Below are 27079 nucleotides of genomic sequence, written 5' to 3' on the forward strand. Positions count from 1 at the left end.
CAGCGCGCTGCATTACCACTGTCCTTGAGGCACCCAAAGGTGCCCCAGGTCTTTTATTATCCTATTGTGTATACTACGGAAAAAAAACGTGCCCTGTGCCACTAAAGTGTTCGAGTTTGGCTTGAAGAAAAGGTGGCAACCCTACTCTAGCCTGTCCCTATACTACCCTAGCCTGTCCCTATACTACCCTAGCCTGTCCCTATACTACCCTAGCCTGTCCCTATACTACCCTAGCCTGTCCCTATACTACCCTAGCCTGTCCATATACTACCCTAGCCTGTCCCTATACTACCCTAGCCTGTCCCTATACTACCCTAGCCTGTCCCTATACTACCCTAGCCTGTCCATATACTACCCTAGCCTGTCCCTATACTACTCTAGCCTGCCCATATACTACCCTAGCCTGTCCATATACTACCCTAGCCTGTCCATATACTACCCTAGCCTGTCTATATACTAATCTAGCCTGCCTATATACTACCCTAATGGTATGTCATATAATTTTGCATATAAACAAGGTGCTGTTGCATGTAAATCTGACTTCCTGATAAATGTAATTTTAGTTTTAATTATCATGATATAAAATAATGTGGGGGCTTTTGGGTGGGCATTATTTTGTTTTGGGGGGGGGGGCAGCATTTCATCCTTGGACCCAGGCAGCACAATGTCTTGGGCCAGCCCTGCTTGTACTGTATTAAAAATTTGATTAAACATGTACTGTATTAAACATGCGTAGCCGGATGTGATTAACAAATACTTTTTAGTTTTTTTTTTATTGTTTGTTAGTTTTCTATCTATGGGTACATACATATCTCAATGAAACATTTCCTAAAATATAATACAAGTGACAGAGTTGCTGCCTTGTGTCCATTGAACCATATACCAAATATACAGTAAAGTTAGCTGCAGCAATATTTTTTTATTACCAGAGTAATAAATAATCACTCGTATAATGCACAAAGGGTCATTATTAATACGGAAGGCTATACTGTATCAGATTGTATTGTATTGCTCTTTAATATGATTATATTGTCACATAATCTATTGTTACAGACCATGAACCACACAACGGTCACTCTGTAAAAGTTGCAATCATCTGCACTTTACAGCTCCAGTGATATATGTTTCCCACTAAAGCAATAAGCAGATGATTCTTAATGAGTCTGCTACGTTAAATAGGGTTGAGTGAGAACAGCTGCAGGCATCTCTTAGATAAATATCATTCATGCGGAAAAACCACGACCCCGTGAAAAATGCTTACACAAAAAGGGGCCAATTATTGTGATACAATTTTGTTATCCACACCCAATAGTTGAATAAAGTGTCCAAAAAGGGCAGTTGCCCTGAGCCTACCAGCTTTGGTGGAGGAGGGGTTTCTCGAAGACTCCTGCAAGTAATGGAATATACACTATATTGCCAAAAGTATTGGGACACCTGCCTTTACACGCACATTCACTTTAATGGCATCCCTGTCTTATTTAATAGGGTTCAATATTGAGTTGCCCCCCCTTTGCAGATATAACAGCTTCAACTCTTCTGGGAAGGCTGTCCACAAGGTTTAGGAGTGTCTATGGGAATGTTTGACCATTCTTCCAGAAGTGCATTTGTGAGGTCAGGCACTGCTGTGGACAAGAAGACCTGGCTCACATTCTCCTCTCTAAATCATCCCAAAGGTGTTCTTTTGGGTTGAAGTCAGGACTCTGTGCAGGCCAGTCAAATTGTCCAAAATGTATTGGTATGCCGATGCTTTAATAGTTCCCTTCACTGGAACTAAGGGGCCAATCCATGAAAAACACCCCCACACCATAATCCTCCCTTTCTTCACTTCTTTTTTTTTTTTTCCACCTCAGCTATTACCAAATTCAAGAGACCAGCTCATGATTTGATGCTTCTTACGTCTCTGTTTGTGGTTTGCATCATATGTGGTATATATTCTGATTATTTTTTTTTTTGTTTTGTTTTAAATGTAATCATGTGCACAAAAACATAGGTATCGCCTTCCCGCTAGGGTAATAAGGTCTTGATCGTGCTACTTCATCCTATACCCCCCAACCAGGATGGTCAAGGCACATCGACTATGACCAATTAAAACATTTATCCCCCCCTCCCCTCATGGCTCCCAGGGATCTCTCTCTTTTTACTTAAAAGAATATAACTGTGGAATTTTTACGAAAAGGTATATATTGTATGAATAGGATTTGAAGATGACTATCAAAGTGACCGGCGTTGTTTAGATCTGCTTAAGTATACCCTGTTTCTAGTGACCCCTAACTCTCTCAGCATAGCTCCATGTTTTTTTGTATTCCTTCCATTTTTTCCATTTCTCCCTAAACTCCCTGTGCGTCTCTGAAAGACTATCCTTTAGCTCTTCTAACCTAAACGTTTCCTCCACTGCGTCTATCCAATTCCAGACATGAGGACTTTCAGTCTCCTGCCACTTTTTTGGTATGAGTCTCTTGGCTGCATTTAACAGGTGGGGGAGTAAGGACTGCTTATATTTTTTTACCCCCTCTTGGCTACAATGGAAGAGCACTACCCAGGGGTCTTTCTTTAGCTCCTTGCCCGTGATGACCTTTATTTGACTTAATATTGTGTCCCAATAAGTTTGGATTTTCGGGCATAACCACCATAAATGGGCCATCGTACCTCTTTCTAGGCATCCCCGCCAGCACTCTGCGGTCTGTTCTGCTTTAAATTTGTTTGCTTTATCCGGGGTGATATACCACCCTGAGATACACTTATAATTTGCTTTGGCGGTTCTTATGTCTATTGCTGATGAATGGGTCAGCAATATTGCGGTAAGTGTCAAAAGTGTCCGATCTGTCCACGGCAATGTCGCAGTCCCGATAAAAATTTGCAGATCACCGCAACTACTAGTAAAAAATAAATTAATAATAAAAATGCCATAAATATATCCCCTATTTCGTAGATGCTATAACTTTTGCACCAACCAATAAATGGACACTTTTTTTTTACCAAAAATATGTAGAAGAACATATTGGTCTAAACTGAGGAAGAATTCCTTTTTTTTCTTTTCTTTTTTTAAGTGTATTTTGTGCGTGTACTCGAGAGAGGAGCCGGACTGCAGGAGTTGGGAGTAGGCAGGCCTCCCCCAGAGGCAATCTGCCACCTTTCTCCATGCCCCGGGTGGCAATGGCGGGTGTGTGAGAGGGTCCTCCCACACAGCCCGCCCTACCTGCTCCGCTTTGAAGCCCAACGGAGCAGAGGGACTCCCTATAAGGGAGTGAGAGGATTAGCCCGCTCAACCAGCCCCGTTAGTCCTTCGCCTCTCTTTTTAGAGACCGCGTGGTCAAAGTGCGTGCATGTTAACCCAATTTCGAGTGCGTGTAAGTGTGGTGGTTTTTGTGGGAGGGGGGGTGGGCGTACTAAGCGCAAGCTTACCTCGCATAGCACACCCACCGGGAGCCGGGCTGAGACCACCAAACTCAATTCACATGTAGCTGAGACCGGGAACCGAACCCCTAGCTGCAGAGGTGAATGGCTTGTCAGCGCAGTGCCAATCGCGTTGAGCCACCGCAGCTCAAGAAGAATTCCTTTTTTTTTTTTATTATTATTATTATTATTATTATTATTATTATTATTATTATTATTATTATTATTATTATTTAAATATTTATTATAGCAAAAAGTTAAAAACATTGGGCCAGATTCTCATAGAATCTGGCCATTTACACCACGCCACCGCAACTTACTGGAGCAAGTGCCGTATTCTCCAAGCACTTGCTTCGTAATTTGCGGTGGCGTAGTGTAAATGGCCCAGCGTATGGCCGCGTAATTCAAAGGGGGTGGCTTGCATTCAAATTAAGCGCGCCCCCGCGCAGATCGAACTGCGCATGCGCCGGGTGGAAAAATAGCCCAGTGCGCATGCTCTAGCTCACGACGGAAAACGTCAATGACGTCGACGTGAGCGTCATTGACGTAAAGTCGTATTCGCGGACGACTTAGTATATCGACGTAACCGACGGAAAAAGACGACGTTGACCCGACGCCATACTTAACATGGCATACGGCGGACTGGCGTAAGGTTACCCCTCATATAGCAGGGGTAACCTTAAGCTTACGGAAACGACGTAAATGACGACGACGCGGCGCAAATTCATTCGAGAATCGGCGTATCAGGCTCATTTGCATAGTCAAATGAGAACTGAACGTAAACACCACCTAGCGGCCAGCGTCGAATTACATCTAAGATCCGACGGTGTAAGTGACTTACACCTGTCGGATCTACGCCGTATCTATGCGAAAATGATTCTAGGAATCATACGCATAGATACCCGGGGCCAAAAACAGAGATACGAAGGTGTTTCCTGAGATACACCGTCGTATCTCTTCTGAGAATCTGGCCCATTGTTGTTTTTTTTTCTTCAAAATTGTTGCTTTTTATTTTCTTTATAGCGCAAAAAATAAAAAACGCAGAGGTGATCAAATACCACCAAAAGAAAGCTCTATTTGTGGGGATACAGGGACATCAATTTTGTTTGGGTACAGCATCACACAACCGTGCAATTGTCAGTTACAAGTGACGCAGTGCTGTATTTTGCAAAAAATGGACTGGTCATTAAGGGGCCAAATCTTCCAGGGATTTAGTAGTTAAATTCGTTTTTTTCCAACTGAACAAAATAATAGTATATACTATATAAACTTCATAAAACATACTGTAAAAACCAATACATACTACAGATATGGCTGCTCTATTGCAGTTTCTTCTTGGCCCTTCTATAATGTGTTTGCACTTCATTTTAAAAGGCACATTGAAGTCACATCTACAGTATACAGGCACAGCCTGGAAATCTGCCACCTTTTCCGGAATGTCTGAGATGTGAGATTTTATGGCTGCTCAGTCCTGTTTCCAGAAGAATTCACTGTCCTGTCTATAAATCCATCATTGCCAATACTTTATACAGCCAGCAGACACAATATGAATATTATTATTGTCTCCTTCAGTAAGGCCAGCTATAGAGCTGAACATCAAACATTGGTTCCTGTAGTCCAAAGAATACTTTACTATAAAGCAGAATGAAGCTAAGATTAGCTTAGCCGCTAAGCTGAGTTTTAAGCACCCCCCAACCACCCCCCCCCCCCCAACTGCAAAGACAGTGAATGGGAATTTTTGCATACCGTGGTTGTGATACCACACTTTGCAGCCGATGCTAACATTATCCAACACATCGTCATCAGCAGGCAGCAAGCATTCAAGCTAGGGTTGTCCCGATACCACTTTTTTAGGACAGAGTACAAGTACCGATACTTTTTATCAAGTACTCCCCGATACCGATTACCGATACTTTTTAAATCTCATGTGACAGTGGCACATGTCAGTAGTTTTTTTTTTTTTTTTTACAATTTTACAATATTTTTTTATTTTATTTTCTTTACAATTTTTTACAATGCTTTATATTTAAGGGGGTTGGACAGTTTCAGCGTGTTTTTTATTACATTTTTTACAATTCATTTTTTTATTATTTATTGCAATTCCTTTTTTATTTTATTTTTATCAGCCCTGTTGGGGGGCTTTGGTGAGATATCAGACCCCTGACATCTCCCCTCTGAGAAAAGGAAAGGGACTAGGGACACAGATTCCCCAGTCCCTTTCTCATCAGCTTCTCTCCATTCATAAACTGAAACATCGTAAACAGGTTACAATGTTTCAGTTATATGAATGTACAGAGTCAGTGATCACTGACTCTGTACATTCGGAAAAGGTAGGAGCCGAGTTTACCGGCTGCTACCGCCACTCTCCATCCTGACAGATCGAGGGGGGTGGAGGAGGAGAACGGAGGGGGGACACGGCGGGAGGACACAGCAGCAGGATGGAGGGGGACATGACGGCAGCATGGGGGGACACGGCGCAGCAGGAAGGAGGGAGGACACGGCAGCAGGACGGAGGGAGGACACGGCAGCAGGACAGAGGGGGACATGACGGCAGCATAGGGGGACACGGCGGCAGCACAGAGGGAGGACACGGCAGCAGGAGGGGGGGACACGGCGGGAGCACGGAGAGAGGACACGGCAGCAGGACGGATGGAGGACACAGCAGCAGGACGGAGGGGGACATGACAGCAGCATGGGGGGACACGGCGGTAGCATGGAGGGGAGACACGGCAGCAGCACGGAGGGGGACATAGAGGGGTACAGCAGCAGAATGGAGGGGAATGGAGGAGAATACGAGGACAGTCAGCGGTGATCCGTGCTTGTAACTCCCCTACCGCACTGATCACCCTGACTGTCCAGGTATCGGGTGAAGCATCGGAGCATTTGCCCGAGTACAAGTAATCAGGCAAATGCTCGGTATCTGTCCCGATACCGATACTAGTATCGGTATCGGGACAACCCTAATTCAAGCAAATGGGGAAGTGCCGCAAATGCAACGTACATGGTTGTAGCACATTTGCTTGGTAAAAAAGGATTTAAAACAGGCAGTGGGGAGGCAGTCAATCACCTCTGAACGGTGATCTGAATGTGTATTGTTATTTATTTTTTAATGAACATCAGGTTTAGATGCACATTTAAACCTGGCCTCTGGTCTCCTATTTTTAAAGTACTCCTGCACTTACAGTTTTCCATTAGCCCCCTGCAAAGTCCAATAATTACTTGTAAGCATTCTAGTGAATATAATTTAGAGAAGCTTCCTGTGGCAATGATGCTGCACTGCTACTGAATTCAGAGTAGAGTTGCCACTCTCATGTAGGCTGTGCCTGCTTGCATTACAGTGGGATATAAAGAAGTTGAAGTGGGCACAGCTAACAGAATTGGCACCACTGATTCACAAGCCTGTAGCTTATTAATCAGCCCCTGGCCACACCTAGTCCTGCCCACTGCCTTGATTGACAACACTTCTTCTCTTGCTGGAACTCTTCCACTGTTGGCTGCAGTGTCTAGAATGGGGAGCATGTGAGACACAAATAAAGGAACTCTCAGGGGAGGCTCACTCAGGGGAGGTATTGGAAGTTTTTTAATACTGGTTTGTGTATCACACAGTGTGACAGACCCAACAAGGACAGGACTTTTGGAGGGTACTACAGGGTAGCTCCTTGCCTACTGACTATGGGCACTGGATTTGGGGGAAGGGGGCTCTATTATGTGGGAGGTGTGTGCCTGGGGGATCTTTTCTTTGGATTCAGGTCCATGTCTCCCCGAAACTCACAGACTTTGGGAACCTAGGGCTTGGATACAGATTAGGGGCCTCTGTGCCCAAGCTAGCAATGACTCCTCTGCTCCAACCTCCCCCCTAAATTCAGAGACTCAGAATATATGTTAATATAATCAGCTCAAAACAACCTGATGCTGGTGTCTACTGCTGTTATTAAGGTGACTTTCTCTCATTGTATAATTCCCCATTGTGTGCCTTCTAGGTGTGAATCCCCATTGGTAATTGGGCCACCTATTGTTCTTGTCTGTCTGCTAATTTGTTTGGAGATGTGACTAGCATTGTGCCCACTTTACCTTGTTACTCAAACAAATTGTGGGATGTTTATATGTTTATGTTTATGTTAGTTGTTGTTCATTAGATGTACTGATGTTACTGTTAACAGTTTGCTTTGTTTAGGATAATGTGAGTCAAACTTCCAATAAAGTGAGTTCCAGTTTGCACCTAGTGCAAGCTAGTGACGTCTAGTTCTTGGGTGCAATGCTCAGCTATAATACTTGGTTCCTGGTTCTAGAGTGGAGAAAGCCGCACCTTGACAGAAGCAGAAGCACCTCATCTCACACACGGTAACTGGCTTAAGACCTATTTTGGCTGTTAAATATGAGTCTTTAGATCAGGGTTTCTCAACCAGGGTTCCGTTAAACCCTTGGGTTCCTACAGAGGTTGATAGGGGTTCCTTGAGCAATAAGCAATTTCTGCTTCTCAGATAAGTTCCCTCTGACACTATTGATCATTTTACCTTTCTGTAAGGGGGCAATTGTTATAATGACCACCAGTGTAAAAAGCATTCCTCCCACTGACCATCACACTAATTTATCATGAGTTGTAGATGTAGTATTTTTTTGCAGGTGTTCCTTGAGCCTGGTAAGTTATTTCAAGGGTTCCTCCAAAAGGTTGAGAAAGGGCTGCTTTTATGTACTTGTATTCACCATTTGCAGTTTTACAAAAATGTAAAAATTAAAATGGATAACATTTAGCAGCTTTAGTTACTTTAAAACATAACGACTGTTGAAAAACACACATTATGGAAAAAACTCTTGTCAAAGTGGAGCTTGTATCAGTTGACCAACACATCAAGAGGTACATTTTGGCTTTGATAGTGGGGTACATAAAAACAGAATCAGCATGCTACCCCACATATGCCAACATAGGTCTGCAGTATTTATATGAAAACATTGCTACTTTTTACCTTCAGAGTGGCTATACATGTATTACATGCATATAGAATTAAAGCCTGGTAATGGAATGCATAGATGGGACTCTGTTAAATATTTATTCCCTACTCTTTTAAGGCATTTGTTCCATTTCTACTCCGATACTCTTTAAATTGCGTAATGAACCACCGTACGTTCTTTGGCTCGGATACTGTTTGTGTCTGAGTCATAACCCCATATCTCTGACAGACGGAAGTCTGCCTATTGAATTCTGTAGACGATAGAAAACTTTGAGTCATCTTTTGCCCTCATCAAATGTGTCACTTTAGCTGAAAGAAGCACGGCAACTGAGCATAGGTGGTGCTAGTGATTGGTCTCAAATGGTCAATAGACCAAAAGTACATGGCACAATGAATATAAGTAGACTTACTAATAGCAGTCATGTGTTTTTATGCAAGTATTCTATTATCTGTACCAATGCAGGATTTCTGAAAGAATATCTGTGCAGCTGAAGATAGCCTGTTGTCTCCTGTTAGACAGAGATATGGCATGAGATTTTTGCTGGCTGGTCCAGCCGATAACAATCAGATTGGGGAATAATTATAGTCTATAAGCACTGTGGTACTCCTGCAGACCCCCCACTGGGGAGCAACTTTCAGCAGAAATATTATCCTAAATAGATTTTCAGAGATAAGGTCAGAGACAGGGTGTGAGCTCAATGCAGCCAAAAGGATACGATTTATAAACAGATTAAATATAAGGGTTTCTACAAACATGCACTCCTATACATCCTCACTTGCACATACACACACATATATATATACATATATATATATATACATATATATATATATATATATATATACATACTGTATATATATATATACATACTGTGTGTGTATATATATATATATATATATATATATATATATATATATATATATAATCCAAACCCTTATATGTAGTGTCTCAAAAAAAAAATATATAATATATATATATATATTTGTGTGTATGTGCAAGTGACGATGTATCGGATTGCATGTTTGTAGAAACCCTATATAAAATCCAAACCCTTATATGTAGTGTCTCAAAAAAAAAAAAAAATAATAATAAAAAAAAAAATATATATATATATATATATATATATATAAAAACACACTGGGGCAGATCCACAAAGAGAGTACGCTGGCGTATCTACTGATACGCCGGCGTACTTTCAAATTTCCCGCGTCGTATCTTTGGTTTGAATCCTCAAACCAAGATACTACGGCATCTGGGTTAGATCCGACAGGCGTATGGCTTCGTACGCCTCCCGATCTTAGATGCAATACTTCGGCGTCCGCTGGGTGGAGTTCTCGTCGTTTTCCGCGTCAAGTATGCAAATTAGCTATTTCCGACGATCCACGAACATACACGCGGCCGTCGCATTCTCTTACGTCGTCTCTAGTCGGCTTTTTCCGGCGTATAGTTAAAGCTGCTGTTTTGCGGCGTATAGTTAGACTTGCCATGTTAAGTATGGCCGTCGTTCCCGCGTTTCATTTGAATTTTTTTTTTGCGGAAGTCGTCCGTGAATCGGGATGGACGTAATTCACGTCTATGTTAAAAAAAATTATGTCCTTGCGATGTCATTTAGCGCAATGCACGGCGGGAAATTTAGGGACTGCACATGCGCAGTTCATTCGGCGCAGGGACGTGCTTCATTTAAATGAAACACGCCCCCTAATCGCCGATTTGAATTCAGCCGCCAGAGATACACTACGCCGCCGTAGCTTACGGCGCAAATTCTTTCTGGATTCGAACAAAAAAAAAGTAAGTTACAGCGGCGTAGCGTATCTCCCATACGCTGCGCCGGTGCAGATCTCTGTGAATCTGCCCCATACTGTGTGTGTGTGTGTGTATATATATATATATATATATATATATATATAATCCAAACCCTAAGGCCCCGTACTCACGACCAAACATGTCTGCTGAAACTGGTCCGCAGACCAGTTTCAGCAGACATGTTTGGCCGTGTGTAGGCCCGAGCGGACCATTTTCTGGGGCGGATCGGACAGGTTTCCAGCGGACAACTGTTTCCTGGCATTGCTTTAAAACAGTCCGCTGGAAACCTGTCCGCCCGGACATGTACGGTCGTCTGTACAGACCTACCGTACATGTCCTGCCGCCCGCCATCCCTCGCATGCGTCGAATGACTTCGACGCATGCGTGGAAGCATTTTAAAGGCGGGCCGCCCACGTCGCCGCGTCATTGTCGCGGCGACACCGCGTCATCGACGCGGCGACACCGCGGACACGCCCCGCGTATTGTTTACGCGCGGACTTCTGTTCGATGGTGTGTATAGCCATCGAACAGAAGTCCCCGGGCAGTCCCCGGCCAGACATGTCCGATGGAAACGGTCTGCAGACCGTTTTCATCGGACATGTCCTGCCGTGAGTACAAGGCCTTATATGTAGTGTCTCAATACATACACACACACAGTGTATATGTATATATATATATGTATATATATATATATATATATGTATATATATATATATATATATATATATATATATATATATATATATTTATATATATTTGTGTGTATGTGCAAGCGAGGATGTATATGAGTGCATGTTTGTAGAAACCCTATATTAAATCCAAACCCTTATATGTAATGTCTCAAAAAAAAATATATATATACACTAAATATAAGGGTTTGGATTAGGGTACAAAAATGTATTTTGCTTTGCTATCTCTACATACACGCACAAGTGTGCAAACATATGCATAAACACACACATATATTTTTGCTTTTGCTGCTAATACTTATGATGCTAAATGCTAGAAAAACTGCACTAAACCATGCATGCGGGCTTACTTAAAAATACCTACAGCGGGCCCCCTTGAATTCTTGTATCTATCTAGTTGCCATAACAATATACAGCAAAACATATTACATTTTGTGACAATATTTGTCTGAATTGTAACTTTCAAGATAGTACAAATATTTTCAGGGATAGACCTATAAATCTGTTGATATGTGTTTATGATATTAAACGAGCATAACAAGTGAATTTATTTATAGCAACATTAAAGTTGAACTCCAGGGGGAAACAAAAAATGCCTCCCTGCCGTGGGACTGCCCCTGTACGGCAAAGAAAAAATGCCTGCAAAAAAGTGGTTTAACTTACCTGATCCTTGTCTCCCATAGGCTCCTCCAAGTCGTAAGACTGCTTTTCCTGGCCCCCTAGAACTAATTTTGTTTTTGTTCTCCCCAGGGATAGGCTTTAACCATAGCTCCCAACTGTCCCTGATTTTGAGGGACTGTCCCTGATTTGGAGCAATGTCCCTCTGTCCCTCGGGACCCCCCCCCCCCCGCTACATGCGGCGGTCGGATTCCCGCGGGGAGAGATCCGGGACGACGGCGCGGCTATTTGTTTATAGCCGCTCCGTCGCGATCGCTCCCCGGAGCTGAAGAACGGGGAGAGCCGTATGTAAACACGGCTTCCCCGTGCTTCACTGTGGCTGCGCATCGATCGAGTGATCCCTTTTATAGGGAGACTCGATCGATGATGTCAGTCCTACAGCCACACCCCCCTACAGTTGTAAACACACACTAGGTGAAACCTAACTCCTACAGTGCCCCCTGTGGTTAACTCCCAAACTGCAACTGTCATTTTCACAATAAACAATGCAATTTAAATGCATTTTTGCTGTGAAAATGACAATGGTCCCAAAAATGTGTCAAAATTGTCCGAAGTGTCCGCCATAATGTCGCAGTCACGAAAAAAATCGCTGATCGCCGCCAATAGTAGTAAAAAAAAATAATTAATAAAAATGCAATAAAACTATCCCCTATTTTGTAAACGCTATAAATTTTGCGCAAACCAACAGATAAACGCTTATTGCGATTTTTTTTACCAAAAATAGGTAGAAGAATACGTATCGGCCTAAACTGAGGAAAACATTATTTTATATATGTTTTTGGGGGATATTTATTACAGCAAAAGTAAAAAATATTGATTTTTTTTCAAAATTGTCGCTCTATTTTTGTTTATAGCGCAAAAAATAAAAATCGCAGAGGTGATCAAATACCACCAAAAGAAAGCTCTATTTGTGGGGAAAAAAGTACGCCAATTTTGTTTGGGAGCCACGTCGCACGAGCGGGCAATTGTCTGTTAAAGGGACGCAGTGCCGAATTGTGAAAACGCCTTTGGGCATTTAGCAGCATATTGGTCCGGGGCTTAAGTGGTTAAGGGGGCGTTACAGGGTGTGTGTCCTATGCCTCAATACTTTTTCTAATAGGTGTCCCTCATTCCTATCTCAAAAAGTTGGGGGGTATGCTTTAACACATTTTCGTAGTAATTAGCAGTGAGATAATTAGATTGGCAGGCAGTTCAGATCACACATTCTCAGCTGCACTGGGATGTTTATACAGAAGTTCAGGCTTCAACTAATATGTGGCTACCTGTTCTAAATGCAAGATCAATTGTGCATGGTATTGGCTCTTGCACCAGTCTTGAGAGTCGAATATTGTTTTCTTTTTAAGCAAACCTGAAGTAATATTAAATGTGGTAAGGTATCATTGGGAAATACCGTATTTATCGGCGTATACCACTCACTTTTTTGCCCTGAAAATCAGGGCAAAATTGTGGGTGCGTGGTATACGCCGATACCCGCTTTCCCGCGCCGAGTTTGAATACTGCGCCAACATATACCGAGCGCAGTACACTCGGGTATAGTCGGGCAGTCTCGGCTCCTTCCGCGCTCACGTCCTGGACGTACAGGACGTCAGCGCGAGAGTTGCCGAGCCTGCCCGACATTACACAAGTGTACTGCGCTCTGTATATGTCGGTGCAGTATTCAAACTCGGCGCGGGAAACGAGCGGGGAGGACGCGAGGACGCCGCAGAAGGACGCCGGACCCGACGAAAAGGACACCCGAAGCCGCAGACGGACGCCGGACCCGACGAGGCCGCCGATGGACACCGCACAAGACACCAAAACTGTAAGTACAAAAAACTTTTTTCCACAGGAATCCGCTGCAACTTTAGGGGTGCGCGCTATACGCGGGAGCGCGCTATACCCCAATAAATACAGTAATAAAATATACTTCCAGGTGCCTATTCATTTCAGTCTCCTATAGAGCACCCCAGGAGCCCAAAATCCTAAGAAGCTCTGGTATGCTAATATTGGCTATCTCCCATAGATGAGTTTTTTAAATCCTGAGCATCACTATTGATCAATTGCCTTAATGGATAGTTCCAATGGATAATAGTAAGTCACATGAGGATCAGGGAGAAAGGCAAGTTCAATTTGCATACTTAGCATACCAGAGTGTCCTGGTTTTAGAGCTTGCAGGGTGTACTGTACATTAGGAAAATTGTGCTGATTCACAGGCCCCTGGAGGTTCCAGGTATTAAATACAAGCAGCTCTTTCCTACAGGTACTACTATTTCATGTTTACGTTAAATCGGCAAGGCTGACATCAGTGTAGTATAAGGCACACTATATACTGTATGAGAATTCTTTGAAATTGTTTTTCTGAACCATGGCAAATTAGTTTGATAAAACTAATGGAAATGTCTTATATCCCACGTTTTCTTAATAAATAAAAACAGGGCCTATCATGTATTGGTGGTCCTCTCAATAGGCAGACGAAAGCTCAACTAGAGAAATAAATTGGCGCTCATGGGGGGATCACAAGATCAGAGCTTATGTGAATTTGTGTCAGGAAAGGTTTCACCCGTTGGTGACGATGTCAGTCCTGTGGATCGCAGTACTGGTGTCCACCAGCAGGTGTCTCCTAACAGTCAGGAGCTGTCATGAAAGGTTTCACCTGCTGGTGGCACTGTAAGTTCTTTGGGCCGCAGTACCAATGTCCACCAGCGGGTGTCTCCTGGCAGTGAGGAGCAGACATCTCCTCCTACGATAAGGCGTCACCTGAGACTGATTACAGGTGTGTGTATAAATACCCGGCAAGCTTTCACATGCTTGCCTTGGTATGTTCCTTGTGCCCTTCTCTGTACCTGCTACCTGTGAACCTGATTCTGTAACCTGTGTACCTGATCCTGTTACCCTGTGCATCTGATCCTGATCCTGTCCCTCCTGTTACCTTGCATCCCTGCCCTGAAGCCTGATCCTGTCCACCTTCTCCCTGTCCTGTCCTGTTCCTTGCCTCCATCTGCGGATCTCCTGTGAATGACCCTGGCCTGGCTACGTTTGAGATTGTGGTACTTGCCTTCTATTGTATATAGTTATTTGTTGTTTGTGGGTCACTGTCTGGTTGGTTGTTCACTGTTTGTATTGGAGGTGTTTATATATTGTTATCACTTATCTTTAAATCAACTTAATTATTCACTTATATACGTTTTGGTGTCCTCTGTCGCAGTTCATGCGGTTCTGGTCACACCTGTTCACGACAATTTGTTCTCTGTACCATGGTCAACTAATTTTATAAAACAAATGGAAACATCCTATTTGTGAGTCTTCTTTGTAATTATGAATTAGTTTAATAACCTCCTGCAGCCCCCTAGTAAACAAAAACAGGGCCCACCATGTACTGGTGGCATGGGCATCCACTGAAATGTTTCCAGTGGGGGGGGCACTTCCGCAGTGGCGATACACATTTAACCCTTTCTTCAAATGCTAGCAGGGGTTAAAAGAGCCCTGCTAGCGGCCGAACAGTGCAGCTAAAACGATGGTAAAGCGGCACTTTTTAGCGGCGCTTTACCGATAACGCGGCCAGTTGACAGTGTGAAATAGCTCTTGAGATAATTCAGCTTCACTCCATGCCCATAGTAATATAGCTTAGAGAATGTACAGACCTCCCTTCAGCACAGACCCCCCCCCCCCCTTCAGCACAGACCACTTCATTCAGCACAGACCCCCCATTCTGCACAGACCCCTTCATTCAGCACAGATGGCCCCCCCTTCAACACAGCCCCCCCATTCCGCTCAGACCCCTCCATTCAGCACAGACCCCCCCCCCCCTTCAGCACAGACGGACCTCCCCTCCCCCCATCCCATTCAGTACCTCAGATCAGCCATCAGAACGGCCGGGTCACAGCAGGTTCCCTCCCCCTGTGTACACATAAACACTGGAGGGGGAGGCGGCTTCACTCTGCTCGCTGTGTCTGTGTGACATCCGACCAGGGACCGCTCAGACAGCCCGCGGCCGCGAGACTCTTCAACGCCTTCTCGATTTTACAGGGGGGGTCAATTGCCCCCCCCCCTTGCCCTATGGAGCGGACGCCCATGACTGGTGGTCCTCCCGATAGGAGGACAGGAGCTCAACCAGAGAAATACATTTTCTCCCATAGCAGGTCACAACACAATACCAGAGCTTATGTGGATTTAGTTCTTTGTACCAAGGCAAAATAATTTTATAATACAAATGTAAATATCCAATTTTTGGTCCCCTGTGTAATTATATGGGTGGTTAAACTGTCCATCAGAGGGAGTTACAAGACCAGATCGTATGTGAATGTGGTTCTTTGTACCATGGCACACTGATTTTATAAAACAAATGGAAATGTATATATTATGTGAGGTTCACCACCTACCACAGTCCCTTAGTAAACAAAAACAGGGCCCACCATGTATTGACGGTCCTTTCAATAAGTGGCCTGGAGCTCAAGCCGACATATACATTAGCTCCCATAGCAGTTCACAACACAAAACTAGAGGCAACGTGAATTAGATTTTCTGTACCAATGCAAACTAATTGTATGTCCTCCATCGGGCCTTTAGGAAAAGACTTAAGACCGACCTCCTCTGAAGACACGGGACGACACTGGATGCAAAAAGCGCCTTGAGGTGATTTAGTTTGCATTTGTAGCGCTATACAAGTTACTCACTCACTATGTAATTATATGTGAGGTTCATCATCTCCAACAGCCCTTTAGGAAACAAAAACATAGCGCATCTTGGTGGTACTCTCAATAGACAGATGAGAGCTCAACCAGAGAAATAAACTGTCTCTCATAGAGGGTTACACTGCCAGATCTTATGTGGCCAGGGTTCACCCCACAGCTCTTTGGTAAACAAAAAACTGGGCCCACAATGTACTGGTGCACCTTATACAAGGTGGACTGAGCTCAAAAAGGAAAATACATTGGCTTTCACATGGGGTCACAACACAAGAACAGAATTTACCAGCAGGCAGGGCTTTTTTTCATCAGGAACGTGGGGGAACGCTGTTCCGTCACCTCCAGAAATGAATGTATGTAATGGCAAGGTGTATAGGAGGGTCTATTGATGCTGGCTGCTGGGGGATCTATTGTCACTGGTGAGGATCTATTTTTGCGTGGAGGTCTCGGGTGGGTGGGGGTCAATTGCTGCTGGGAGGGATCTACTGTTGAGGGAGAAATCTATTGTTGCTGCCTCCTGGTGGGTCTATTGATGCAGTCTGTTGGGACATCTTTTGTTGCTTCTGGGGGTCTATTGTTGCTGGAGTGGTATTTTGTTGCCAGGGGGTCTTCAATTGTTGTGTGGAGGCTCTATTATTGCTGGGGTAGGGTCTATTGTTGCTCACTGCAGGGGATCTATTTTACTGTCTCTTTGTTATCATTAAAGCGGAGATCCAGGAAAAAAATAAATAAAAGCCAGCAGCTACACATACTGCAGCTGCTGGCTTTTAATAAATGGATACTTACCATATTTATCGGCGTATACCGCGCACTTTTTTGCCCTGAAAATCAGGGCAAAATCGTGGGTGCGCAGTATACGCCGATACCCGCTTTCCCGCGCCGAGTTTGAATACTGCGCCGACATATACAGAGCGCAGTACACTCGTGTATTGTCGGGCAGTCTCGGCTCCTCTCGCGCTGACGTCCTGGACGTACAGGACGTCAGCGCGGGAGTAGCCGAGCCTGCCCGACAATACACGAGTGTACTGCGCTCTGTATATGTCGGCACAGTATTCAAACTCGGCGCAGGAAACGAGCGGGGAGGACGCAAGGACGCCGCAGAAGGACGCCGGACCCGACGAAGAGGACACCCGAAGCCGCAGACGGATGCCGGACCCGACGAGGCCGCCGATGGATGCCGCGCAAGACACCAAAACTGTAAGTACAAAAAAACTTTTTTCCACAGGAATTCGGGGCAACTTTAGGGGTGAGCGCTATACGCGGGAGCACGCTATACCCCAATAAATACGGTACCTGTCCTGCAGTTCCTCGATGTCGGCACCGGAGCTGATGCTTCCATCAGCTGTCGGGTGCTGCCGCCGCCATTTCGGGTAAGGGAACCCAGCAGTGTAGAAAACAGAAAATTCTGCGCTATCAATAGTAAGCAGCTCATACTACCAATGGACAATGGTGGAATACAAAACAAACATAAAAAGTGTAGTGCATAAAATTAATAGATCACCCAATGAAAGGATGAATGAACAGTGCATCAAACAAATGGTAAAAAAATTATGATGACAATATATCAACCAAAAAAGTGATATGTACAAAGTGGCAGCGGTGGAGTCTCCCGACGCATTTCGCATCAAATAGTGCATCGTCACCCCAGACGATACACTATTTGATGCGAAACGCGCCCGGGAGACTCCACCGCTGCCACTTTGTACATTTGAAAGCGCTGATCACCTTTTATAATGTAAGTGTTTTTACCTACAATAAACATTGGTACCTTTAAGTATTACGCTATGTGCCTTTCTCTTCTTCTCCTTCATCTCTACATATTGGTTTAAATTTTGGCCCACATTGGGTACCCCTGGAAGTGACCTTTTTCCTGATTCGATCCCTGGGTTCATCTCTGATTGACATGCGAGACGTCTCCGTGAGAATTGCAGCCGATGATCCAGGCCTGAGAGTAGTTTATACCCTGCTTTACTGACCCTCTGGGCATATGTCCATTAGGGTACAGTATCTCTGGTAAGCCTTCCTTTCAATGATCGGTGGTGGATTTCTTTACTGCACTTCATTCCGAGGCATTGGGACTATTATCACCAATTTTCATCACATTGGACTTTTTTTTCACATATATGTATGTAGAACCCAGCAGTGCAGCCTTTCGGCTTCAAGCCGGGAACCCTAATGCGCATGCGCCAGGCCCTGCTTCTCTCTCCTATTAGCCTGGCGGTCATGGGAGGAGGAGGGAGCCCTGCTGTGACGTCAATGCCGCGTCACGGCCGTGGCCGGACTTCCGGAAGTGGGAAAGGATACCTGTTAAAGACAGGTATCCTGTCCCTCCTCCACCCCCGAAAGGTGCCAATTGTGGCACCGGAGGGGGGGAGGAATCTGATGAGCAGAAGATCCACTTTAGGGTGGAGCTCTGCCAGGGGCGGACTGACCATTCTGGCACTTGGGCACTGCCCGAGGGTCCAATGCCACTAGGAAGCACCATCAGGGTTGCCAGACTCAGTAAAATCAGGGACAGTATGTAAAAATCTGTGTTTTTTTTTAAATCCCAAGATTATATCTACCCCGCCTCTCCAGTACCTTTTCAGTGTGTGTATGTGTATTCTGTGTGTATGTATACTGTGTGTGTATATTGTGTGTCTGTGTGTGTATACTGTGTATGTATACTGTATGTGTATACTGTGTGGCTCCATAATCTATTGCCTGGGGGCCCTATAATCTCCTATTGCTCAGGGACCCCATAATCTCCTATTGCCCGGGGGCCCCATGAGTTGTCAGTTCGCCCCTGAGCTCCGCTTTTAAAAATTTCGTGCAAATCACTTTGTAGCAAAAATGATACTTGGTTCTGTATGCTCTAAAATGGGTGGAGGTTGGTAGGAGGTGGAACCAAGTAACGGTGCTCAGGGGTGGGTAGAGAGCAGAAACAAGGGTCCCTTTCACATGTACGGATCCCATGAGGATCCGCTTGCTCAGCAGGGATCGCTCCGTTGATCCCCACTGAGCTGGCAGATGACAGGGTGGTCCCTGCACACAGTGCAGGGGCCGCCCTGTCAGATCTCTGCTCTCCCCTATGGGGGAATCGGATGAACACGGACCTTTATGTCCGTGTTCACCCGATCCGCTCTGCAGATGGATGGAAAAATAGGATTTGTAGAATCGGAGCATTTCGGACACCGATGAGATCGGGTTCATCCGCTGACACCCGCTATCTCACTATTAATGTATGTCCCTTTTTCATCCGTAAACGAATGGATGAAAAAGCAGACATACGGTCCGCATGTGTGAAAGGGGCCAAAGGGTGAAGGTCGGAGTTCCTGCACCTATTCTTTGAGAAAAAAAGCCCTGCCAGCAGGTACAATATAACAAAAATGTTTTTCGAAGACTGAGGGACCCTGTTATTTTATTACTTAAAGCGGGGGTTCACCCTAAAAAAAAATCTAACATTACATTAAGCTCCATTCCGACATTGACTGTACGCGGATCTTTTTTTTTTGCCGTACATACCGTTATATCCCCCCCCCCCCCCCCTGGCTTCCGGGTAGTGAATCCCGCGGGAGTGGGCGTTCCTATGCACAGGCTAATTGATTGACGTATGACATAAGCCTCCCCCGGCGCATACGACCGCGTCACGAGTTGCCGAAAGAGGCCGGACTGCGAGTCGGCTCTATACGGCGCTATACGGTGCCTGCGCACTGACGTTCTGCTTCTTTCGGCAACTCGTGACGTGCCCGTATGCGCCAGGGGGAAGCTTATGTCATACGTCAATCAATTAGCCTGTGCATAGGAACGCCCACTCCTGCGGGATTCACTACCCGGAAGCCGGGGGGGGGGGGGAAATAAAGATATAACGGTATGTACGGCACAAAAAAATAAAAAAGATCAGCGTACAGTCAATGTTGGAATGGAGCTCAATGTAATGTTAGAATTTTTTTTTAGGGTGAACCCCCGCTTTAAGGGCCCAAGTCAAATGAAATTTTCAGTATTTCTGGAAACCCCTTTAAGACCTCCAGAATAATGGTGAAGCAAGATTAAAACTTTACACTTTTACATCACAACTCATTAATTAAAACATCATGTCTGCAAAACCCAAGTCCCTGATGTAAAGTAATGTCTTACCTATTGTGGAGACGACAGTCCCTACAAAGTACAGTGCTCCGGTAAAGTCCCACCTTGGTCTGAGGGCATCTGCCCTAATCCCTGCTGCCATGGCTGCTTCATAATCTCGCAGAAAAGACCTGAGCTCCAGGAGGCTGATGTTAAACGACTGGCTGAAGTTCTTTAATATCCTGTCCCATCGGTGGTGGGCCACCAGTTCTGAGGGCCTCTCTATGGTGGAGAACACTGTGGCTCCAGCGATCAGGTAGAGGACAATGAAGATGGCCAGGAGAAGGAATCGCCCGTTGTCTTCGTTGAGTGGCAGTAAGCAGCAGCAGCTTTTAGTTCTCCTGCTAGACATCATCCAAATTTCAGCACCACCGGGCACCTGGACAGCAACCAGCACTTCATTGGATGGAGAGGCATTGGACCACAATCCATAAGCGATGCTCCAGAGAAGGAATCAATTAGCAACTATTAAATAGCCTAATAAAAAAGCTAAAATCTCAGTGCATTTCTCTTTTTAAGACTTTATTTGGAAAGTTTGCACAGAACTGACTGCCAGTTGTGACTATGGGTGACAAATCGCAGCTTTATCCATTGAGTAAGCATGCATATTTCGCTCCTTTTGACCTAATAATTAGATAATAATTAGATATATAAATATTCCTAATCCCCCCTTTTTTTTCCTGTTACATTATATAATCCATCTCATGTGTTTCAGGATAAATCCACCTTTAGCCAGTCACCTTCACATGCCTACTATCCATCCCATCCAGCTCCAATTATAAAGGACATTTGTAGAGATGGCAAACAGCACCCATTGCCTTTATCTTGGTCCAATGACCTTTGCAGATCCCCAAGACTTGTCCGGTCCCATCAGCTGCTCCAGCAACAAAGAATAAGGCTCCTTGGAAACTTTTGTCTCGTGTCATCACCCAAAAAAAAAAAAAAACTTTCACATTTAATAAATTAATTTAAAAGCCACATAAAAAAAAAAAATAGTTGCAGAATTTTCAGCAAGTAAAAAAAAAAAAACGCAGTTGGATAGGAAAGCATAAGCAAGATCTCCAGAATAAAAAAGGACACATGGGATTTTTTTTTTACCTTGCCGCTAATGTGATCTGTGTGAGCATATCCCTTACTGCAGGCAAACAATCCACAGTGTTGGAGGGGAGCTTCTCCAGCAGCAAGGCGTTTTCCTCTGGAATACTTGTGTCTTCATGGAGGCAGAAGCTTGCTCTCTTCCCTCTGTTGCATAATCAGCTCGGTGCGCGTTTCCCCCGTGCGGTTGGCTCTCTTCAGCACCTTGGAGAGCAGCGCTGCGCTGGTTCTCGTTAGGTCAGCAGTCAGCAAAGCCTATGAAGAGGACGGGGGGTGCTGCAGGCGCTGGATCTCCAGGAGCAGCAGCAGCAGCAACAGCAGCACCAGCTCTCCTCTACACACAACGTGCTCTCTCCAATTCAAGGGCTGCTCCTGTTCTGTCCTCAGCCCCATTGTCATAAACGATGCTGATGAGTGACTAGGGACAGTTGCTGCTACTAAAAGCTGAATACAAATCTTTTTTTTTTTTTTGGAACTAATCTATATATTGACTCAATACAGCCAATGATCCTTCAGTGTGAAAACCTGGCATGCTGCAGGACACATGTAGCCTAACACAGCCAGAACTGCGGATTTAATTACTGAAAACCTATACATTTAATCATGTGCAGTACTAGACAATGCTCCCTTATGAGCCTATTAGAAGGAGGCTGCAGGGATTTTTTTTATTATATGCATAATATTTTTATTTATTTTTTAATAGGAGGGGACAGGCAATTCTAAAAACGATCTGTATACCAGCAACTGTAGAAAATAAAAGCAGAATTGGGGAGAGACAGAGAGCTGGCTATGTCACAGTGTTTGTTGTATAGAGACATTGTACACAGCATGCTGACTTCTATGTACACTGCGGGGTTTGTAAAGTCACTGCATGGGTTGGATACAATAGCAGTGGTTTTATTGCACAGCTCCAGGTAAAATGTGGTGGTGAAATAAAGATATTTTGTTGCCTTAAGAATTAAAGTGAAAGGAGACCTGTGTTGATAGCATGTGTGTGCAGAGTATTGCATTAGGGCGTGCACCCCAAAGCTCAAACACACATGTATGTATATATATATATATATATATATATATATATATATAGTAGCGCTGTTACTGATTAAAATTTCCGTGTTCTATAAAAAAAAAGATTAATCGATTAATCGACTAATTTCGATTAATTAATGTTGCTAAATGTAACCATATTGCTACACTTAGAGACAGTTTTATTTTCGTTTATACTGAATGCTTCGTAATTCTGTCTAATTTATTTTCGTTGATTCAAAATTCGTAATTTTGTTAGATAATAATTTTCGTTTAATGGATTTCGTAATTTTGTACTTTCGTAAATACATTGCAACACGCGGCTAATCCATATTAAGATATACTTTCTCTTAAGCCCCGTACACACGGTCTGACTTTTTGCCAACAAACGTCAAAATGAGCGTTTTCCAAAAAATCCGACCGCGTGTACGCTCTATCGGACAAACTTTTTCGGTTTCAAAAGTCCGGCCAACTCCCTTCAGACAAAAGTTTGAAGTCCGATCGTGTGTACGAGGCTTTACACTGTACAATGTGACTCAGCACAAAAGAGATAAGCTGATTGGTTTAGATATTAAAGCGGGAGTTCACCCATTTATTTATTTTTTGCCCTTTTCCCCTTAGATTCCTGCTCGTTTTGTCTAGGGGAATCGGCTAGTTGTTTTAAAATATGATCCGTACTTACCGTTTTCGAGATGCATCTTCTCCGTCGCTTCCGGGTATGGGTCTTCGGGAGCGGGCGTTCCTTCTTGATTGACAGTCTTCCGAGAGGCTTCCGACGGTCGCATCCATCGCGTCACTAGTAGCCGAAAGAAGCCGAACGTCGGTGCGGCTCTATACTGCGCCTGCGCACCGACGTTCGGCTTCTTTCGGAAAATCGTGACGCGATGGATGCGATCGTCGGAAGCCTCTCGGAAGACTGTCAATCAAAATAGGAACGCCCAGTCCCGCAGCCCATACCCAGAAGCGGCGGAGAAGATGCATCTCCTAAACGGTAAGTACGGATCATATTTTAAAACAACTAGCCGATTCCCCTAGACAAAACGAGCATCCATCTAAGGGGAAAAAGTGTTATGTACGGGTGAACCCCCGCTTTAAGCCCCGTACACACGGTCTGACTTTTTGCCAACAAATGTCAAAATGAGCGTTTTCCAAGAAATTCCACCGTGTGTACGCTCTATCGGACAAACTTTTTCGGTTTCAAAAGTCCGCCCAACTCCCTTCAGACAAAAATCCACGGAAAAGTTTGTTTGAAGTCCGATCGTGTGTACGAGGCTTTACACTGTACAATGTGACTTAGCACAAAAGAGATAAGCTGATTGGCTAAGATATTAAGTAAGATACATCCCTCACTAACTACACTGCCCAGCGCCCATTCGAAAGAACGATACGAGTACACAAATTTACAAACTGACAAAGAAACGGATTTACAAAACACACAAATGAAAACACGAACATACGAATGAAAATACGAACAGATAAAGGATTTAAAATACGGAATGCAAATAGTTCGTTATAGATGTCATTTTCGTTCTTTTGCTTTTTCGGTGTTTTGTATTTTAGTAAGATTGTCCAATCATATGTTCGTATTTTCGCTTGTTTGTTATTTTGCTTATTCGTAATTTTCGTATTTTGGTTCTTTCAGCTTTTCGGATGTTCGAATTGATCCGAATGTACGAATACTAACAAATTCGTACGAAAATCCATTTGTTACGAACGGGAACGTACATGTCATTGTTTACACCCACTGGGCACAATCTGGACTCCCTGAAGTCTGAAGGACATTAATCTGGGCCTTTCTTTAGAAAGTTTGGAGAACCCTGCTCTACAGCCAGTTTTGCCTTTAGTTACTCCTTAAGACTCGGTTTACACTGCTGCGACCTGACGGTGCGACCTTACCAGGTGACTTCCCAGTGACTTCATTACTACTTTGATAGATGTATTGAATAGAAGTCATATAGAAGTCATCTTGAAGTAGTACAGGAACCATTTCTAAAGTCAGAGGTCATTCAGAAGTGCTAATTAAGACAGCTCTCTTTGACTACCATGGGATTTCAAATGCCATGCAACTTGGGGTCTCACAAGTCGGATCTCAAGTCACAGCAGTGTGAACCGAGCCTGGCGGAGCTCTCTATATACTGACAGAAAGTGCAGCATGCCCATACCTTCCTATAATGCTAGCTGTCTGTTTCTGGATTGACTAGTTTTTGAGTCACTCCTCCTGATCTTCATACTTCAGTGTCAGGGAAGGAGAGCACTGGAAGTATTGGATTAGCCTGACATTTAATTCATTAGCATTTTTATGAGAAGTCAACAATGACAGCCTAGAATATTTATCCCAGCGCAGGTTTCATTTGAAATAAATCTGTCATAGCACACTGACTAAATCGTGGTATGCAATGTAATGGGAACATGTTCAACCTCTGGCTTTTCTCAATTCAGGAAATTAGAACCAGTTTGAAGGGTTTGTTTTCAGTTGCTGCACTTGGCTTATTGACAATATGGACAGGTTTGCTTTAGTGTTGAATTTTTATGACAATTTTACATAGTTACATTGGTCCAGCTTGGACCAATGTAAGTAGGTACAGTATGTGCCATACAGGTTGGATTCCCAGAGAAGCTGGAAATCATTATCATATGCACCACGCTAGCTAGCTATGGGCATTATTTAAAGTGATTGTTGTAACAGACTTACCTAGGACAGAGGCTTTTGGAGGGGACTGAATGCTGGCCTCTTGCCTTGCGATTATGGGCCCTGGCATTTGGGGGAACGGTGGGCCAGATTCAGGTACAATTGCGGCGGCGCAATGTAACCCGTTTACGTTACACCGCCGCAAGTTTTCAGTGTAAGTGCCTGATCCTCAAAGCACTTACCTGTAAACTTGCGGCGGTGTAACGTAAACCCGTCCGGCGCAAGCCCGCCCAATTGGGGCGTGTACCATTTAAATTAGGCGCGCTCCCGCCGCCAGACGTTCTGCGCATGCTCTGTTCGCAATTTTCCCAACGTGCTTTGCGCGAAATTACGGCGGCTCGACGTGCGTAACGTACTTACGCCGGAAAAAACAAATTCAAAATCGACGCGGGAACGACGGCCATACTTTAACATGGTGGAGCAATTTTACACCATGTTAATAGCACACTTAACTTTGCGATGGGAAAAAAAGACTTGCACCGACGTAACGAACGCGAAAACCTTTGTGGATCGCCGTAACTGCTAATTTGCATACCCGACACTGGAAAACGATGCAAACTCCACCCAGCGGCGGCCGAGGTACTGCGTCCTAAGATCCGACGGTGTAAGTCAATTACACCTGTCGGATCTTAGGGCTATCTATGCGGAACTGATTCTATGAATCAGCCGCATAGATACGACAAGAGATACGACGGTGTATCAGGAGATACTCCGTCGTATCTCTTCTGTGAATCTGGCCCCGTGCTCTTTGTGAGCTGTATGCCTGGGGACCCTTAAGGTGGTGTTACTTTGGATTCAAGCCCATGTCCCCCCAAGACTCACAGACTCTGGGAACCCTGTATATGCCATATTAGAAATAGTGACTGATTCATAATGTTGTGACATATACTGTTAGGAGATGCTGATGTCAACTCCAGCCACCTGTCTGTCTGTTGCCTGTTATAATGTAAATGAGTCTAGTATAACTTCTGAGGGTCCATTGTTGGTTGTGCTAATTAATGCTGCAATTGTATGAAGGAGTTCTGTGTTGATATGTATGATAATGTGTATTGTAGTTAGGGAGTCACATTGCCTGCTTTTAGGGATTAGTTAATTAGCTCATGTTAATTTATGTTTCTGGTTACAGGTGTATTGTTAGAGTAATATGAGCAGGAGGGAGGAACCTCCTCTTTAACTGTATATAAGACGTGTATTCTTGTTCTAATAAACAGTCCATGTTCAGCAAACAAACAAGTATTGTCTTGTTTGTTGTTGATAGCGGTTGGAATATCTGATATCTATATTCAGACTGGGAGGAAGTGGTATATGACCCCCGCATCATTGGATTTGATTGACAGCAGCAGGAGCCAATGGCTGCACTGCTATCAATCTATCCAATCAAGAGCCGCGAACCCTACACCTGTAAGGGGCCCAGTGGTCCCCAGGGCCCGGATGGCATCCCCTCCTTTTTTTTTACAGCACCCCAAGCCCCTCGACCTTAATTCTGTGGATTCTGTCCCCCCAGCTTCTCAATTCGCAGCGGCTCCCCATTTCCCCATTCTCATTTGGTGGCCCCCCCCCGCTTCTCAACTTGCGACACTCCCCCCGCTTCTCAACTTGCGACACTCCCCCCGCTTCTCAATTTGCGGCGGTAGCCCCCACCGGGTTCTCTGTGCTCCATGGGGCCCATGCCTGAAGCTGTGTAAGGGGCCCCAAAATTCCTGATGGCGGCCCTGTGCCCAGGCATGCTGGGCACACCTTGTGTGCACGCCTATGCCCCTGGTCACAGCTGAGCCAAAAACAAAATTTACCTAGCAGCTTAACCAAGTGGGTGCTAAATGATTATATAATGAACACAGCACTGGATTAAACAGCAGCTTGAGAAATATGGGCCAGATTCACAAAAGAGATACGACGGCGTATCTCCTGATACGCCGTCGTATCTCTGAGATAGGATTGTCGTATCTATGCGGCTGATTTATAGAATCAGTTACGCATAGATAGCCCTAAGA

The 27079-nt window shown here is 44.4% G+C and overlaps 1 protein-coding gene across 2 annotated transcripts in view; it reads right to left on the reverse strand.

Annotated features, from left to right (window-relative positions):
- The window catches only part of KCNK12 (potassium two pore domain channel subfamily K member 12), a 206465-nt gene extending 184581 nt beyond the window's left edge, over positions 1 to 21884 (reverse strand). Inside the window, exon 1 of one of the 2 annotated variants that reach the window (XM_040351585.1) lies at positions 20294 to 21883. In XM_040351585.1, coding sequence (XP_040207519.1) covers positions 20294 to 20636 — 343 coding nt within the window. In that variant the 5' untranslated portion in view covers positions 20637 to 21883. Of the gene's footprint in view, positions 1 to 20293 lie in introns of both variants that reach the window. The other variant, XM_040351586.1, reaches the window with a different exon arrangement.
- Between the last annotated feature and the right edge of the window lie 5195 nt (positions 21885 to 27079).

This window comes from Rana temporaria, chromosome 4 (genome assembly GCF_905171775.1).
Source record: "Rana temporaria chromosome 4, aRanTem1.1, whole genome shotgun sequence".
Classification (NCBI taxonomy): domain Eukaryota; kingdom Metazoa; phylum Chordata; class Amphibia; order Anura; family Ranidae; genus Rana; species Rana temporaria.